We start from the raw sequence: 15,675 nt of genomic DNA on the forward strand, positions 1-15,675 counted from the left end.
GCTCTGGGTCCTGCTGCACCTGTCTCACACCTGGCCTTGACACACACCAAACGCAAGAACACACAAACTCCAAACGACACAATCCATCACTGTGCTTTCTGTCCAAGATGGAGGCTGCAGGTGTGAAAAGGCTCATCCTGACTGCACCGACACAAACCCGCCCAGCAGCCCCAAATAATTCACACCATCATGTTCCAGCAACACAAAAGGCCTGAAGTGTCTCTCTGTAGGTACTGACGCAGATTATTGTAGCTTTGTCTGATTTTGTTGTACAAGCAGTTCGAGTCAAAGGAAAATCCAGTTTGCAGCCCCGTTGTGTTCACGGCTGAACATACTTACGGTTCTATTTAATTTATCTGAAGTAATGCTTAAATCTTTCACACATATACGGCAATAAGATCTACTGCAGAGTTATTTAGATGATGATGGTGGGATGCCATGAAGAAGAAAATCCACCTGCTGCTGTGAAAATGTCGGACAGCAATTGTAAAAAGTACAAATAGTTTGATGCTTGTTTATTTTATTTTTATTCTAATCTAAGATCGTCAAGCCCCAGTAATCTCATCAACCTTTAACAAGAGGTGACATGCACTCTCTGGACACTTTATTAGATACACCTTGCTTGCACCGGGTTGAACCCCCGTTTACCTTAATTCACTGTGGCATAGATTGAAGAAGGTGTTGAAAACTTTCTGTAGAGATTTTGGCTGCACATCCATGACGAGAAGCTCCTGTTCCACCACATCCCAAAGGTCATAAAGGGTTGAACATGCTCAGCATCAGTACTTAGGTAGGCTTTGGTGAAAGAAAATATCCCCTTAAATATCACTTAAATCCCCTTTCTTCTTCATTCTGATGCCAGTTTGAACTTCAGCAGGTCATCGTGACCATGTCTTCATGGCTAATCACTAGCTGCCATGTGATTGGCTGATTAAATATGTGTTAACAAGCAGTTGAACAGATACTTTATGAAGAATGTGGTGAGTCTTCAGATGCAGAGGAAACCTATGTGATGATCTTCACTTACAGTATTTTTATTGTGTGGCTTTGTTGATGAGATCAGAGGTCCATTATGACCAGTAAACGTAGTTTATATCATTATTGCTGGATTTTATTGCAGAAGCAAAGCTAATCAGTAAAAGTTGTCTGAAAGGTTTTGAACTGGCCCTTCTGGTTCGGCTCTGAGGATCTGAAGCTGAAGTTTGGCTCAAAGTTCAGCTGTTTTAGACATTAAATAAAGAATAAAATAAAATAAAGTAAAATAAAATAAATAACTAAATAAAGAATAAAGATATTCAAAACCTTGGCAGGTTTTTTAAAGCCAACAGTCTCAAACTTGGGTTTTAAGATGGATGATTTTAAACTGGAAAGTCAAATCAGCTCTGTAGTGAAGTCCAGCTTTTTCCACATCAGGCGGCTCGCTAAGGTCAAACCTTTTCTTCAACATCAACACTTTGAAACAGTAATCCATGCCTTCATTACATCTCAGCTGGATTACTCTAATGCTCTTTATTTTGGGGTTAGCCAGTCCTCCCGTGCACGCCTCGTAGCTGGAGTACATAAAAGGGAGCACATAACCCCCATCCTGGCCTCACTTCACTGGCTGCCAGTACACTACAGAGTTCATTTTAAGATTCTTTTATTTGTTTTTAAATCTTTAAATGGTCTGGCCCCTCCTTACCTCTCTGAACTACTCCACCTCTACGCTCCTGCTCGGTGCCTCAGGTCAGCTGACCTGCTGCTCCTGGACGTACCGAGGTCCAAACGGAAGCTCAGAGGGGACCGAGCTTTTTCAGTCGCTCCCTCTCCACATTAGACAAGCTTCCTCATTGTCTATTTTTAAAACTCATCTTAAAACCCATTTTTATTCTTTGGCTTTCAGCCCAGTATGAGACTTGTTTTAAAAACAATGAACAATTATTTTATTATATTTTATCATATTATTTATTTCCCTGCTGATTCTTGTATTTTTATGTGTTGCTTTGTCCATTTATGTCCAGAACTTTGTTTCAGCTGTGGTTTGTTTTAAAGGGCTTTACAAATAAAGTTGAGTTGAGTTGCTTAGCCAGTTTAAAACAATTTTATCTAATAATTCCCTCAGGTTTGTGTGTAACCAGCCAGCTTTGCATTAGACATACAAAAGTCTTTTGCTGGTTTCATTGTCCTAATTCTCGTAATTGGCCACATCTGTAAAGGTGTGAATAAAAGGCCGTCTGAGGCTTGCAGGATGTTCACATTTCAGTTGCACCCACTTGATTACTATTGCTAAAAATAGCAATGACAGTTTTTTCCTTTTGATCTTCGGTCTGTTTTGCCCACAGTGATGCACTTACTCTGACACACACACACATTCACACACAGTGTATGCCCAGATGGATGGGAGTGTTTAAGATGATTGTTCTCCCCTGCCATCTCTGTTGTCAGACATCAGCTATCAGATGAGGCAGCGATGGAAGAGAAAGAGAGCACCTTCTCACCTCATCTCATCTTCTTACACTCTCCCCACTTTCTTCTCTACTTTTCTGATTCTGACAGGAAGATCAGGCCTTTTGCTCCCATAGGACCTGTTCTTCCTGCTTCCTTCCAATGAAATCTCTCTGCTTCACACATTTATTTAATTTTTCTTCCTGCTGTCATTTTCACTCTTTGTCTGCTGTGGTAACCTCTAAGTATAAAGCTTGTTTCCTGTGCTGTCAGGTTTAATCAAAATAATACATATATATGTCATGTATTTTACCACTTGTGTGTTAAGGTTCCTTGCAGGGTGGTGTTTTTGTTATAGGCAAGAATAAAGCAATTATAGAATGCAGAGGCTTTAAACCCATCCGTCTTTTAGCTGTTTTCTCAGCCATCATTAAGTGCAGCCTTATGAGACCTCTCTGGCCAATGCACCATTACAGCCTATCATCCTTCTAGGCCAGTCTCATGACAATGCATGGTCGCAGGGAGGCCAGATGAAATGAGTGGGAAAGGTTGCATTGACCTTCTCTCAAGAGACAGATGATGGATGGAAAACCTGACAAAGATTAGGAGCAGCATGTTGCGTGAGTACAGAATAAGTCCAGTCACCTCTCTGAAGGATGGATGGAGCATCAAAGAGTAAAGAGTCTTGTATGAGACTGACTGAGCCGTGAGTAAATGTGTTTTTCTCTAAATCCATTCTCTGAAGGCCAAATTCTGTATGATCTGTTGCATTTGCGGCAAGTATTTATTATGTGTCCTCATTCAGTTTTCAGGATATATTCAGGAAATGTTAATGAAAAGACTATTTTTGATCATGAGCACACCTTACGTTGGACCTACCAGCTGCTGTCAGATGACCCTTTGATTAAAATGCTAATTTACCAAACAACACTATTATTTGCCCATTATTAGAGCAGCTGGAAGTCTTGCCAGGTACTGAAGGAACTGAACATCACTATTTTCCCCACTGAGAACAACCTTACATTGACGAGCTGTTTTATAATTTCTTGCTAGTTGTTATGTGGTTAAACATGAGACAGGACATGCTTTGGGTATATGTAGCAGGTAGGTAGCAAAATGTAAATGTTGGTGCCAAGTAAAAGCTGAAGGCAGCGTTAAACAACCATAACAGACATTTATGGGCTTTTGAGTTCAGGGAAAAGACAGAATGCAAGATGGCTGCTGAATTAGCCGTTGTTAATGGGCGCCTCAAACATCTACAACAATGGTGGATTCCTGCTGTACGTTCATTATGCGGAGGCTACGTGACCCGAAGCAGTTCTACAGTACCTCAACAACCACACAAATGTCTCGTTTTTAGTTCAGTTCTCCGCTTTGTTCTTTCCATGTCTTATTCTTTGTTTTTGGTTTATTTCTTAAGATGATTCCGGCTTTACGGAAAAAACTAAACTGGTTTAGTCTGCATTTGGATGTAAACAGGCATGTTTATAAGAACACATTTATTCAGATTAAAAGCCTGGTCAACATAAAAATCCTTTATATAAAGAAGAAGATTTCTATCCGATGACATTCATTCAGATCAATTAAGATCTGGTTGATCTTGATTGATCAAACTATTGATAATGCAATCTATTACTATACAATAATATGCACTTAATTCAGTTAAAGTACATGAAACACGTGTTCAGGTAGAAATCATCCTTACAAATAATCAGCTGCACTTCAATGTGAGGCATTGTAAATAATAATAACAGTAAAGGTCTGAAAACAAACACGCAAACATGGCTGTTGATAAAGTTGTCAGTTGAAAGAACAGTAAAGATATTTTGGCATTTTTAACCACATGACACCAAAACTGATAATTAAGTGGTTGAGTTTTGGGGATGGGTTTTATTTACCAGCACATTTATTAAAAACTAGCTCTTTTTATTCTAACATTGCTTCTGTTTTCTTTGTTGTTACATTATGTCCCCCCAAAAAGCAAAAAGCACTCAAACAACAGTCTATTAATACAGTGAAGATTTAATAATAGCAACTTTTTCCTGTTTGTGTTATTCAGTTAAAGTGTTTTGAAGTCTTTACAACAACAGTGAATGAGTTTCTGTTTGAGGCGGATTTTATCTTTGTGTAGGACTCGACTACAGTGAGTCTTTTGAGTAGCAACAAAAATAAAAAGCCATCTCGGATATTAAAGCTTCTGCATGCTGGTTGCACCCTGTGGCTTTCTATTTATTTATTTATTTTACTTTGATCCATCCCCTCTCCTCCTTCAAAATTTGTCCAGAAATGGAAATAAGCCGTTTTGACAACTGCCTGACAGGACAGGTGTGTAAATAAGTCTGTGTTTCACAGGCCACCGTGTTGGTTCAGGCAGCATTCAGAGTTTTGCTTTGGTTCAGCTCTCCTCTCCTCGTCATGCTGTTCCAGAAATGAGCTTCCTGCTGTGCTGCTCCAGCCTAGAGACTGAACTGCCTCTAAAAATACCTTCACACACTCATAAGATGCAAAGCAGCCTCTAAAAGTGCATCTTTTTTTCTTCTCACTATTCCAGGGATTCCAAGTGTGCACATTGTTCCTCGTGTTGCTGCGATACATCCAGATGTTTGCTGCACGCCCTTCACTCTCCTTTGCTGTTTGTTTCTGAGTGAGAAAATGCAAAAGTGGAGAAGTTTGAAAGAGTCTTGCTTGGAAGGAAAGCGCCCTGGATTCTGTTCTCTCGGTGTCAAGCTTTGGGAACAAGCACAAGCTGGTGAAATATTTATTTGGCAGTTGTTTTCCCCCGTGTCGCTCATTAAGCCAGGGTTAATTGTCTCTCTGGCTGGAGAAGAAGGGGCTCTGTAAGTGTGCAAATCACAGTGAGATAAAATGAGGCAGAGTGGAGATGGTGAGCAGAAAATGGAGCGAGATGGTGCATGTTTTAAATAATCCATGGAGGCTCACCAGTTTATTTTTTCAGATTTTTAGCTTTTTCATATTTATCATAAACTTTTTGACCTCCCTGCTTCCTCATCTCAGCATCCAGTCTCTTTTAAGTGCTGAGTTGTTGCAATGCATTGATTGACATTAGTTTGTTGAAATAAGTAATGAACCCCATACTCACCATGGAAGATGGTTTTAAAATAAAAAGCTGCTTTTGTCCTGAGGTTTCCAAACTAAACGGACAGTTTTCCACTTCTTGAATGAATTTGGGATTAAAGATGACAGAGGAGTTTCTGCATTGTAAACAAGCTGGTATGATGTGACTGAAACAGAAGCTCTTGATTCTTGATTCTGCATTTCTACCACAGTTACCTTACAACTCATCCTTACTCTGCAGGAAGTGCTATTTTCACTCCTTCATACGTTTCAGGTGTTTTTATGAATTTTTAGCTGTTTTGAAGACGTACATATTCTGATCCAATTAGCACTTTTATACCAATATCCACAATGTCTTTGGAAGTTTGAAATCACCATCAACATAATGTACCTCCGATGAGCCGTCCAATCAGGATGTGACCTCATTCATTTGTCTTTTATCAGGCATCTGTTGGTTTGATGTGAACGTACGGCAGTTTAAATCAAATCAGGACTAATTTCCGCTTTGATCGACAGGCATTTTAGTAAAAATAAAATGCATGAATCCCGATGCCTTTATGTAATTTCAAGACTGAATCCATCATATCAAATAACATAAGACCCACTCCTTGAGAGGATCTTTCTTCTCTATAACCTACTTTTAGAGAAAGTGCTCCTATGTTTTTTTTCCTCTCACTTTTCTTATATCTATTTCTTTCTTTAGGAAGAAAATACATGTATAAAATAACTAAAAGGACAAATCTGACCAATACAAGAACATCATATTCCTAAGCTCTGCGCCGTCCATATTAATTTCCATTTTCCTACACTGGTGGAAATGCAGGTAAGAGGAAGTGATAAAACAGATATTATGTGAAGGAGACATGTGCAGAGGATTGCTTGAGCATCAATATTTCAGTAGATGAAACCTTACATGAATAATTCAGCTGCACTGCATCCCTCTGTACTCCACTCTTGACCTGGTCACAAGCATCTCTCACTAAAATCCTCCTTTTTTCTGATAAAATTGAGGCTGCTTTAAAAAGAATCACCTGAATCTACTCCAGCTGGCATCCCTACTTACTGTAATCTTCCTCTTCTTCTGCCATCCATTCTGCTGTGACTGGAGATTTTTATGACATTTTTATATATATGAGAAACTGTACCTGTTCCCTGTGGACTCTGTAGTGGAGCTATTTATGTAAGAGGAAGATAAATTACCTTTCTCCACCTTTCTGAAAGCCCCAACTGTGCTTTCACTGGCACAAAAGCATTGTTCAGGCCTTCACAGGAAGACACGAGACAGGTTTTTCAGTTATGTAAGTGATGCTGACTTTCCCTCAGGCAGCCTGAATAAGCAGACCTATTTAGCCTTCAACATCTAACGTTGAGGACTAAATAGGTCTGTCATACGAGTTCTGGTGCTGCTCTGATAATGGCTGGAAGGAATTAGGGTTACTGACATTGACACAGTGATCATTTAATTTTGACCTATAAGTAAAATGTGTTTTTTTTTAACAAGGTCTTTTTATTGTGTTTTAATGATGCATGAGCAAGTATAAATGTACATATACCAATTCAGGTGATATTCAAAACAACTAAACTTACAAACGCAGAGATCATACAGATAAATGCAACAGGGAAAGTACTGGTAGGCGCAATATTGATCCAAAAATACAGGCATGGGTACAGCACAGTTTCAAATGAACAGGAAAACCCTAAACGCCACAAAAAGTTAAATAAACCGTCTACACCACAGTCAATAATTTAATCGTGTCATTTATACATAAAATTATTGCTTTTAGGTGTTTTTTCCAAACATTTTTTACAAGCTTGATCTCTTTCCAAGCTATATCTTGAGGTTTTGGCAAACCATTTTTTTTTTACCTGGACTTGCTCTTGTTTTCAGAGGGTGAGCTTTAGAAAATCTGTTTTTGTGCAGACTTCTTGGAGAACTTCCAGACTTTTGAGAAAGGTGCTGGCGTCGTCTCAGATGCAGCTTTTTAGGAAGAAGTTCGGTGTGATTTAAAAAAAAAAAAGCTGAAATGGAGATGTGGTCACGACTGTTTATCTGGAGCTTTAGTTGTATTACATCAGAAAAACAGAAATACTAACAATGAAGTAAAAAAAAAAACCCAGCATGGTAGCAGAAACAATGTCTTTTATGGGGGTGTTTTTATCATAACGAATGTTCAATCTGTGTCAGCCATGTGCTGAAAGACCTCATATTCAACTGTTAACCTCATATTCACGGATGCCATGACAATAATCTTGTGATGAATAATTGTTCAAATGAATACCTTTTAAAAATTATGGTTTAAATCTGTTTAGAAACCCAATTTTGCCTTTTTAAGCCTCATTTACTAAACAAACTTGCGTCTCAAAACCCAGTAATTAGTATTTTGCATCTGGAGACAATGCAGATTCTCTTCTTCTTATTCTGACTTATTGAACCATCAATTTTCCACATTTTGCCAAACATGTTTCAAATGTTTTGCACGTTTATTCTCCTGCACACTTGGCAGGAAGCCGGAGATGCTCATTTATTTGGTTGCAATCTGCAGCTCTTCCACTAGAGGTCACTAAATCATACAGGGTTCCTTTAAATCTAGAAGCTGTGCATTTAGTGGTTTTTATGACAAATATCAGGATATATTCACCTGTATTTTTTTTCTTTCATATTTCTTGCTGCATTTTTGTGCCTTTCTTGGATGCTCTCTGCAGTTACCTACCACGCGCATATTCAGTTTTATAATACTTGCCATCATTTTGATGCAATTTAAAGTGTTGCACTTGTTTGTGTCCTCCCAGCCAAATGAGCTAAAGTAGCATACATAACCCTCTAAATACATTATAACACTGTTATTTCCAGATTAATGCACTAATGTGTTTTCTCAAGAGCTTTCAACTCCAGCACTGCATTTGTATTCATGCAGCATACTCCTTCACATTATTATAACCCCTTATGTTTCTTTTTGCTCCACCATACTTTCTTAATTTCAGCAGCCGCAGCACAGAAAAAAAGTAAAAAAGCTTTTTGGATGTTAGAAAGTACACACATTAAACACAGTAAGCAGCTCAAAGGTTTTCACACACTGTGTAGTCGTTTAGCATCCATGTGAATCACTAACTCCCATAAATCGATTGTCCCACGGTGACGTGTTTATATCAGCCGATCGGCCATCTGCTCAGAGGATATGGGTGCAGTGTTACACACAAACACAACAGTTTGGACAATCTCTGCATCTTTTATCTCCACTGGCTCCTTTTTTCAGTTAGTCTATCATTTACCTCCCATCTATGCAGGTTTGGTTTTTCTCTTTTTTCAATTTTCTCCTTCTTGAGTGGAAACAGCTCCCTTCCCTGCTTGTACAACATCATGAAAAATGCATGCTATCCACTCAAGTCTCGCCATCATGCTTCTGTGTAATTGATTCAACTGAGTGAGTTTTCTGGTCCCTTTTTTTCTGCTCATAGTAAAAGCAGCATCATTCTTTCCACACATTTTCTCCCTCCATCCAGCCCAGCGACTGCTTTAAACATTTATTTTGCTTCTCTCTGCTAATCCTTTTTTTATAACCAGATGGAGGATGTGGATGCTTTTCTTTATTTAGTTGTTTCTGTATTTTCTTGTGAGATTTAATGTAGTTGTTCTTTGACTGGTTTTTCTCTGTCTGATTGGTGGTTTATTTCCGTGTATGCTTGTATACGTGTGCAGCAGGCAGAGCATTATTCTTTTGTTTGAGCTGTCAATGTTTTGGCTCCTTTCAGCCTTTTTTTCTCTTCAGATGCAATTACACTTAAAGCAAATGTGTATTTGTTCCATCATACCACTGACCGAACTGATCCACCTCAGTCTGCACTGTCACACGTCTGTTCTTGTTTTATTCAGTAAAAAAAATAACTGCACATGATCTGTACAGACATGCGACATGTTTTCAGCTCATTAATATTTTAGTTTGAGCTTTAAAAAAGTCTTTGTAATGTGGCTTGTCGCCATCATTTTAATTGATTCAGTTATAATAATAATTCTTTATGCTGGACTTTCTAGCATAAAATAGACACAGATCACAAACACCTGTTGATAATACTGGACAGTTTTTATAATGAAAGTGGAACATTTTAGCTCCATTTAGATAAATAAGACTACATACTCCAGATGAAATGACACCTCTAGCAATTCTTTAATTCCTTCAATCTAGAAATAATGAATTTCCACTTTTAAGGAACTGTAAATTAAAGGAATCTACCAGTTTAAGCCATTTTCTTTAATGTGTATCGATACCTCTGATCGGCCGAGGCAGATGGTCGTCCCTCCTGACTCTGGTTCTGCTGGAGGTTTTTCATCCAGTTTTTTCTCCCCACTGTCGCCTCATTCATAGGATCAAACAAAAAGAGGATTTCCTTCTTTAGCCCAGCTGTTTTCTTTTTTATGAACCGACATATTAACACATATATTATAAAAATGGACTGAAATGGAACGAATTAAAGTCAGCTGGATTAAAATTGGATTGAACTATATCATTAAAAGGGCCTTGAGAAGACTTTGTCATGACATGGTGATACAAAGAAAGCTGAATTAATTTTAAATGAATTCATCCACATTTTAGCAATTCAAGCAAGCGTGAGTCTGTCAGGAATGGATCACTTTGGTGGGCTGTTTATTGATCTAAATTAACTCTGTAGCATGCTATTTTTGCTGTAATGGCGTTATTTTTTATGCATAAAGCTTAAATGTTTAAAAAAATCCATAAATGTGTTTTTAAGCTATGATGTATTAGTTTAAAACAGATTTTGCTGGGAGTCCTGCCAGCATCATTGGTTCTTGATGGTGTTTGAGCAGGGGGGGGGTCTGATCATAGCTGGGGAAACTCTGATTTATGACTGCATTTATATGTATTTATGTATATAATCCTGCCTTTGCTCACAAACTGTCAGATGCAAAACTGTCGCTGCATGTAACTTGGTTGCATCTTTGTGAACATTTCTCCATCATACTTGCATCCAACAGGATTATATTAAACATCTTGAGTCAGTTTTATATTTATGAACACAGCAGGCTTGTTAAATGAATTAGCTTAACTAGATGTCATGCACATCCTCGTTTATCCTCGAGGGCAAAAGCAAATTACATAGTATGGCTTTGATGTTCTAGTAAACATCATACAGATTTATTATGGCACTGTATACATAAACATTAAAGGACCAGCAGTGGATGTGTACTACTAGAAATCATGCTAAGCATCTGTTGTATGTACGTGCTTTCTTGCACTATTGTGTTTTATGTGTTATTAGTATATAATAAGAAATGATTTGATGCCTCATCCCTGGGGGGTTTGTAGGTGAAAGGCTAGAAAATGGTATTTGTATGTAGGGAAAGAACATGATTTTCTCTTTGCTTAGTGAATTATTAATAGCTGTGAGTTAGCAGGCCTCTGACTCTTACAGGGTTTTAGACTCTAAAGGGGATTTTTTTTTCTTCTGGTGTATAAAACCAGGGAAATGAGGCTTCAATATATCAGCTCTGACATGACCTGGTTTTTACCTTAATATAAACTTGATCCAGCATCTTTACACTTCACATCACCACAGCTGTTTTATCCTAGTATACCTGTGCAATGGAGTTAGCATAACTAAGAGACAAACAGTGGGTATAATGAGAGTTGTTCTGTTAAAACTGTTATATCGCTGGTACCCCCGAACTCTATCACTTATGTTGTCTACAGTGTCTCAGGAGCGGTAGTGTGTAGCTCTGTGAGGTAAACTGTGATGGATAGCTTACCCTTTAGGTGATCTACATAAGTTTTCCAGGCATTTCTATCCCGTTCAGGAGGTTTACAATCCAGCCACAACATGTAGTGTTTATTCAGAGACTCTATATGGTAAATTTTTTAGTACTTCTTTATGATCGGCTATGATCTATGCATCATCCACAGACTAGTATGTGGCCAGTTAATCACAAAAAGGATTGGTGGGTGGTGGCTGATCAGGGTAACAGAGGTGACCGAAGAGCAAGCCTGTAACTAAAGAATGTATGCTCATGTGTTTATGTGTGTTTTTAGATATGAAAAGGTGCATATGCTTTTTTTCTTTTATTTTTAAATCAAAATTCATACTCAGAGTTTTGGAGTTTTGGAGATAAGACCCAAATGCAGGCGAGTGAACTTAACTGAGAATTAATTAAGGCACTGCTACAACAGGAAAACATGGAGAACACTGGACCAGATGATGCAAAGAAATAGATCCTACAGCAGGGTAGACAAGGATCTAGCACTGAACAAAGGAAAACATGGAACCAAGGTGTGATGATCAGGAACTGGGATGAGAAAAACTTACTGAAATAACAAAGGAATACAATCTGAGTACGCACACCATGAAAACAGGGCAAATCCTAAATGAACTCCGAATAGAATAAAGCAATAATACTACATTTCAGTAACTAGAAGAGAAAGAACAAGACCAGGGTTTTGCACCTATAGTCTGTTGAGAATCACCAGTTTATGCTACATGTTTTAGATTGCATGAGAAAGCTGGAGAATAGGAAGAAAACCCACACAGGTGCAAGGAAAACATGCAAACAGCTGAGATTTCAGATATCTTCTTCTTGCAAAGCAACGCTGTACCACTGGACAGCCAACACCTATAAAGTTAAAGTTGAAGCTGTCTTCCTGCGGGTGCTCCTGATGATTGTCTATCGTGGTTACAGATGCTGTAAGATACATGGGGTGAAGTTTCTTTACAGGTGTAGCAGCTAGTCAGATTTTTCTGTTTTGCGGCTTTTTCTATCTTTTATAGCTTCTCTTCACTCTCCTTTGTTCCCCCTGTCAGCTTCAGCATTGAGATGTTATTTAACATTTTTCAAGTTGAGTAATACTTAAGTAGACCATCGTTCTTCTTACTAAGATGCTGGAGAGGACAAGGAAGAAGAAAAGAAAAGTTTAGGCTGTCTATTAGCCTTAGGTTGCTTAAGTGTACTTTTAAAGTCAAACAAAGGCCCAAAATATTGTCCTAAAATGTCATTTTTGTAGCGTTCAGGATATTTTTTTTTTCTAGAACTTTAGCTATTCTGTGTGTAATGATCATAACGAAGGTCCAGTTAGCCGTGGGTTTGCTGTCACACAAGAAAAGAAAAATACAAATCTAAGAAACCGTTTATTTTGACTCCATATTATTAAAATATGCAAATGAGCTCACCTTTAATTTGTGTGTGTGTGCTCTGTAAATCAGACTTCTGTTGCTGTCACCTCTGCTGTTTCTGTCTGGAAACACACACATGCAGAACGTTTACACAGAAAACACAGAACCAAAGCTTGAACCATAACGATGCAACTCAGTCTTTTATTCAGCTGGAAAAGGTTTAATAATCTTGTTGTGATGTGACATTATCAAGCTTAACATTCTTAAAGTTGTATGTGCGCATATTCTCGCCAGGCTGTAAATGATTGACTCGATGCGGCTTTGATGATTCATCCCTGCGAGACCATGCTTGACTGTAAAATGTCAGCTTTAAACCGAGATTAAACAGAATCACTCAGGAGAGCTGATGGGGATTGTGTGTGAGTGTGTTTGTGTAATATACTGTTGAATTCATCATGGTCCCCTGTGCAGCCATCATAAAGCTCAGTTTTTCTGCCATGACTGAGTTGTCTGTAAAAGTTTAATGTGCATTTATGTTAGAGATTCATGCAGATCTATGACGATGTGCACATAGTTAAAGCACCTCAGATACAATTTACCTGGACAGGATTAAGATACGACCCTGGAATTCATCTTCACATGTTCCCAAAAATGTAAAAACTACTTCACAGGTTTCAAGCTGAAAATTTCAAAAGGGAAATGTGTAAAAGTTTCTTTATCCCTCAACCACAAAGCCTGAAGACGGTTTTTGTTCTTTGTTCCAGTGGTGGGATGTGGCGACAGGTGACGCCCTGCAGACCTTCTACCCAACAGGAAGCAGTCTGAAGAAGATCCATATATCCGCGGACTTCTCCACCTTCGTCACCATTGACAGCATCGGCATCCTCTACATCCTCCGGAGGATTTACTGAAAATGGAGGACAAAAACACAACAACCACTATCCAGCAAAATACTACAGTGTTTAACTGTGTAGCATTAAGGGCAAGTTTACATTTCTTCCTCCTTTTGCACTGATGCATACTCTAGTCAGCAACTCTAACACTTTAATGACTGACTCAAGAAATAATACAAAATTCAATATTTTACATTTGATCCTTAAACAAAACAAAAAAAAACTAATTTACATATATTTACTATGTTATATGTCAGAATTAATGTGGTGCAAAAGGTGTGAAGCAGGGGGCAGAAAACAAGTATTAAACTGTATACAAACAGGGTTTTGAGCCAAGTTTTAACCACATGGTGATGCAATAGGTCTCAGAAATCTATGTATGTATCTGATACACATTACATCGAGCATCACACTCACTACAACACCTTGAAATTAAAAATGGCTGCAGCAACTCTTCAAAGTGCAGATTCTTATCTTTAAACCTCAAGAAAGTGGATGCAAAATGTCTTTTTTTTTACATAAAATACAGTCGAATGAAATGCATTAAAATGCAACACTTAAAAAAGAATGATTAATGAGTTCATTATCACATTAAAGATGTGGGATCCTCGCATTTTTTCAGATTTAAATAATAAATCTGGTTTTGGGATTAAATATTAAATGAGCTGTTTAAGCCAGTTTGTGTATTCGTACATGTATTTTTCATGTTTGCATTTGACGGTAAATGTTCTGCATCTGGTGTGAACCTCATCTTCTTGTCTTTTTGAGCCTTTTATGTCCACTACAGCCTTAGTCTTAACAGGGAATGACTGTATGAGTATGAGAGCATGTTTTGTGTAAATGGGTTGTGCCTTTTCAGTCCACCAGCTCACGTAGAACTTTTGGTGCAATTTGATGAGCATTAAAAATTCACGTTGTCATGAAATTATAATGACTTAAACATTTGAAATTGTACCCAATCAAAGACTGCGGACTGTTTGCACTGCCAAAGTATTTGTACTTTTGAACTTGGATCAAAGGTAAAATGTTTTTTACGAAAAAAGTATGTGATTTATAATTCATAATCAAATTTCAACGTGTGCTTTATCAAATGCTTTAAAAAAAATATGTATCAGTGTGTTGGCTCTATATCCCATTTTTTAATGCACATTTATATCCTGTTTTCTTACTGAGCTGTTTCCTTGTTTGCAGCACGCTGGAGTTGATGTCACTTTAAATAATCTTTTATATAATGTGGCCGTTGATGAACCGCTGTGCTTATTCATGTCTCTTTGACTAAGAGCCACACAAGCTGTAATCTATCAAACCTGCTCACTGCAGTGAGGATGCGTTGAGCCCAGGTCCTGTAGAAGCCATGGCTACAAGAACACTTCATTATTTAAGAATATATTTTAAAATTTAAGGATAATATGGTTTCACGTTACCGTTCTTCCACGTTGGTGCTTTGAAATTCAATCAGTAAATTTCCTTCTGGTCTGGATATCTCTGGGAAACATTTGTAGGAATATTGATGCATGCTCTGGATGTATTTAGAGTTATTATATATTGTGGTGTGAGTGTAATTTATAAAATGATATAACTACCTATGCTGTCACGTTGTGTGCATGTTCACATTGCAACCTGTGAAACTTGGTTTATATTTTTGGCACTTGTGTTTACAGCTATCACAATAATAAACTTTCACATCCAGAATGCTGTGCGGCAAAATTGTCCAAATTTGTAGTTCAAAATTTTGTTCATTTGAATGTTTTTAGGTTAGCAGTGAAAGTGAAAGGTTGGACTTGAGAAAGAAAAGAAATTAAAGTGTTGTGTCTTGCAATCAAATAAATTCAACTAGACCTTTCTCCCAAAATAGATAAATATGTGCATGTGGAACAGATGTGTGAATAAAGGGTGAAAATAAGTTTTCAGTGTAACAGAAGGTCATTTCTTTTGTTAATAGCTATTTTCAGCTTAGCTATTCCCTAAATTTAAAGGATGTTAAAAACATTTTTTTAAAAAAGCTGGAAAACGTAGAAATATAGGATTTCGTCTCACACTGGACAGATTCTTCATCTCCATGTCTTTTCAAATTAGATGATGTTCTGACTTGCTGTTTATATGCAGGGGGGCATAATTTGCACAGAAATATTATGTTCAGATGACATGACAGGGAACCACGACGAAT

At 37.8% G+C, this 15,675-nt stretch overlaps 1 protein-coding gene across 2 annotated transcripts in view; it reads left to right on the forward strand.

Moving 5' to 3' along the window:
* Positions 1–15,411, forward strand: part of apaf1 (apoptotic peptidase activating factor 1) — a 52,082-nt gene extending 36,671 nt beyond the window's left edge. For both annotated transcript variants that reach the window (XM_041977779.1, XM_041977780.1), the window contains exon 27: positions 13,380–15,411. In XM_041977779.1, the coding sequence (XP_041833713.1) occupies positions 13,380–13,526 (147 nt within the window). In that variant the 3' untranslated portion in view covers positions 13,527–15,411. The remainder of the gene's footprint in view (positions 1–13,379) is intronic.
* Positions 15,412–15,675: the final 264 nt, after the last annotated feature.

Source organism: Melanotaenia boesemani, chromosome 23 (genome assembly GCF_017639745.1).
Source record: "Melanotaenia boesemani isolate fMelBoe1 chromosome 23, fMelBoe1.pri, whole genome shotgun sequence".
Taxonomy (NCBI): domain Eukaryota; kingdom Metazoa; phylum Chordata; class Actinopteri; order Atheriniformes; family Melanotaeniidae; genus Melanotaenia; species Melanotaenia boesemani.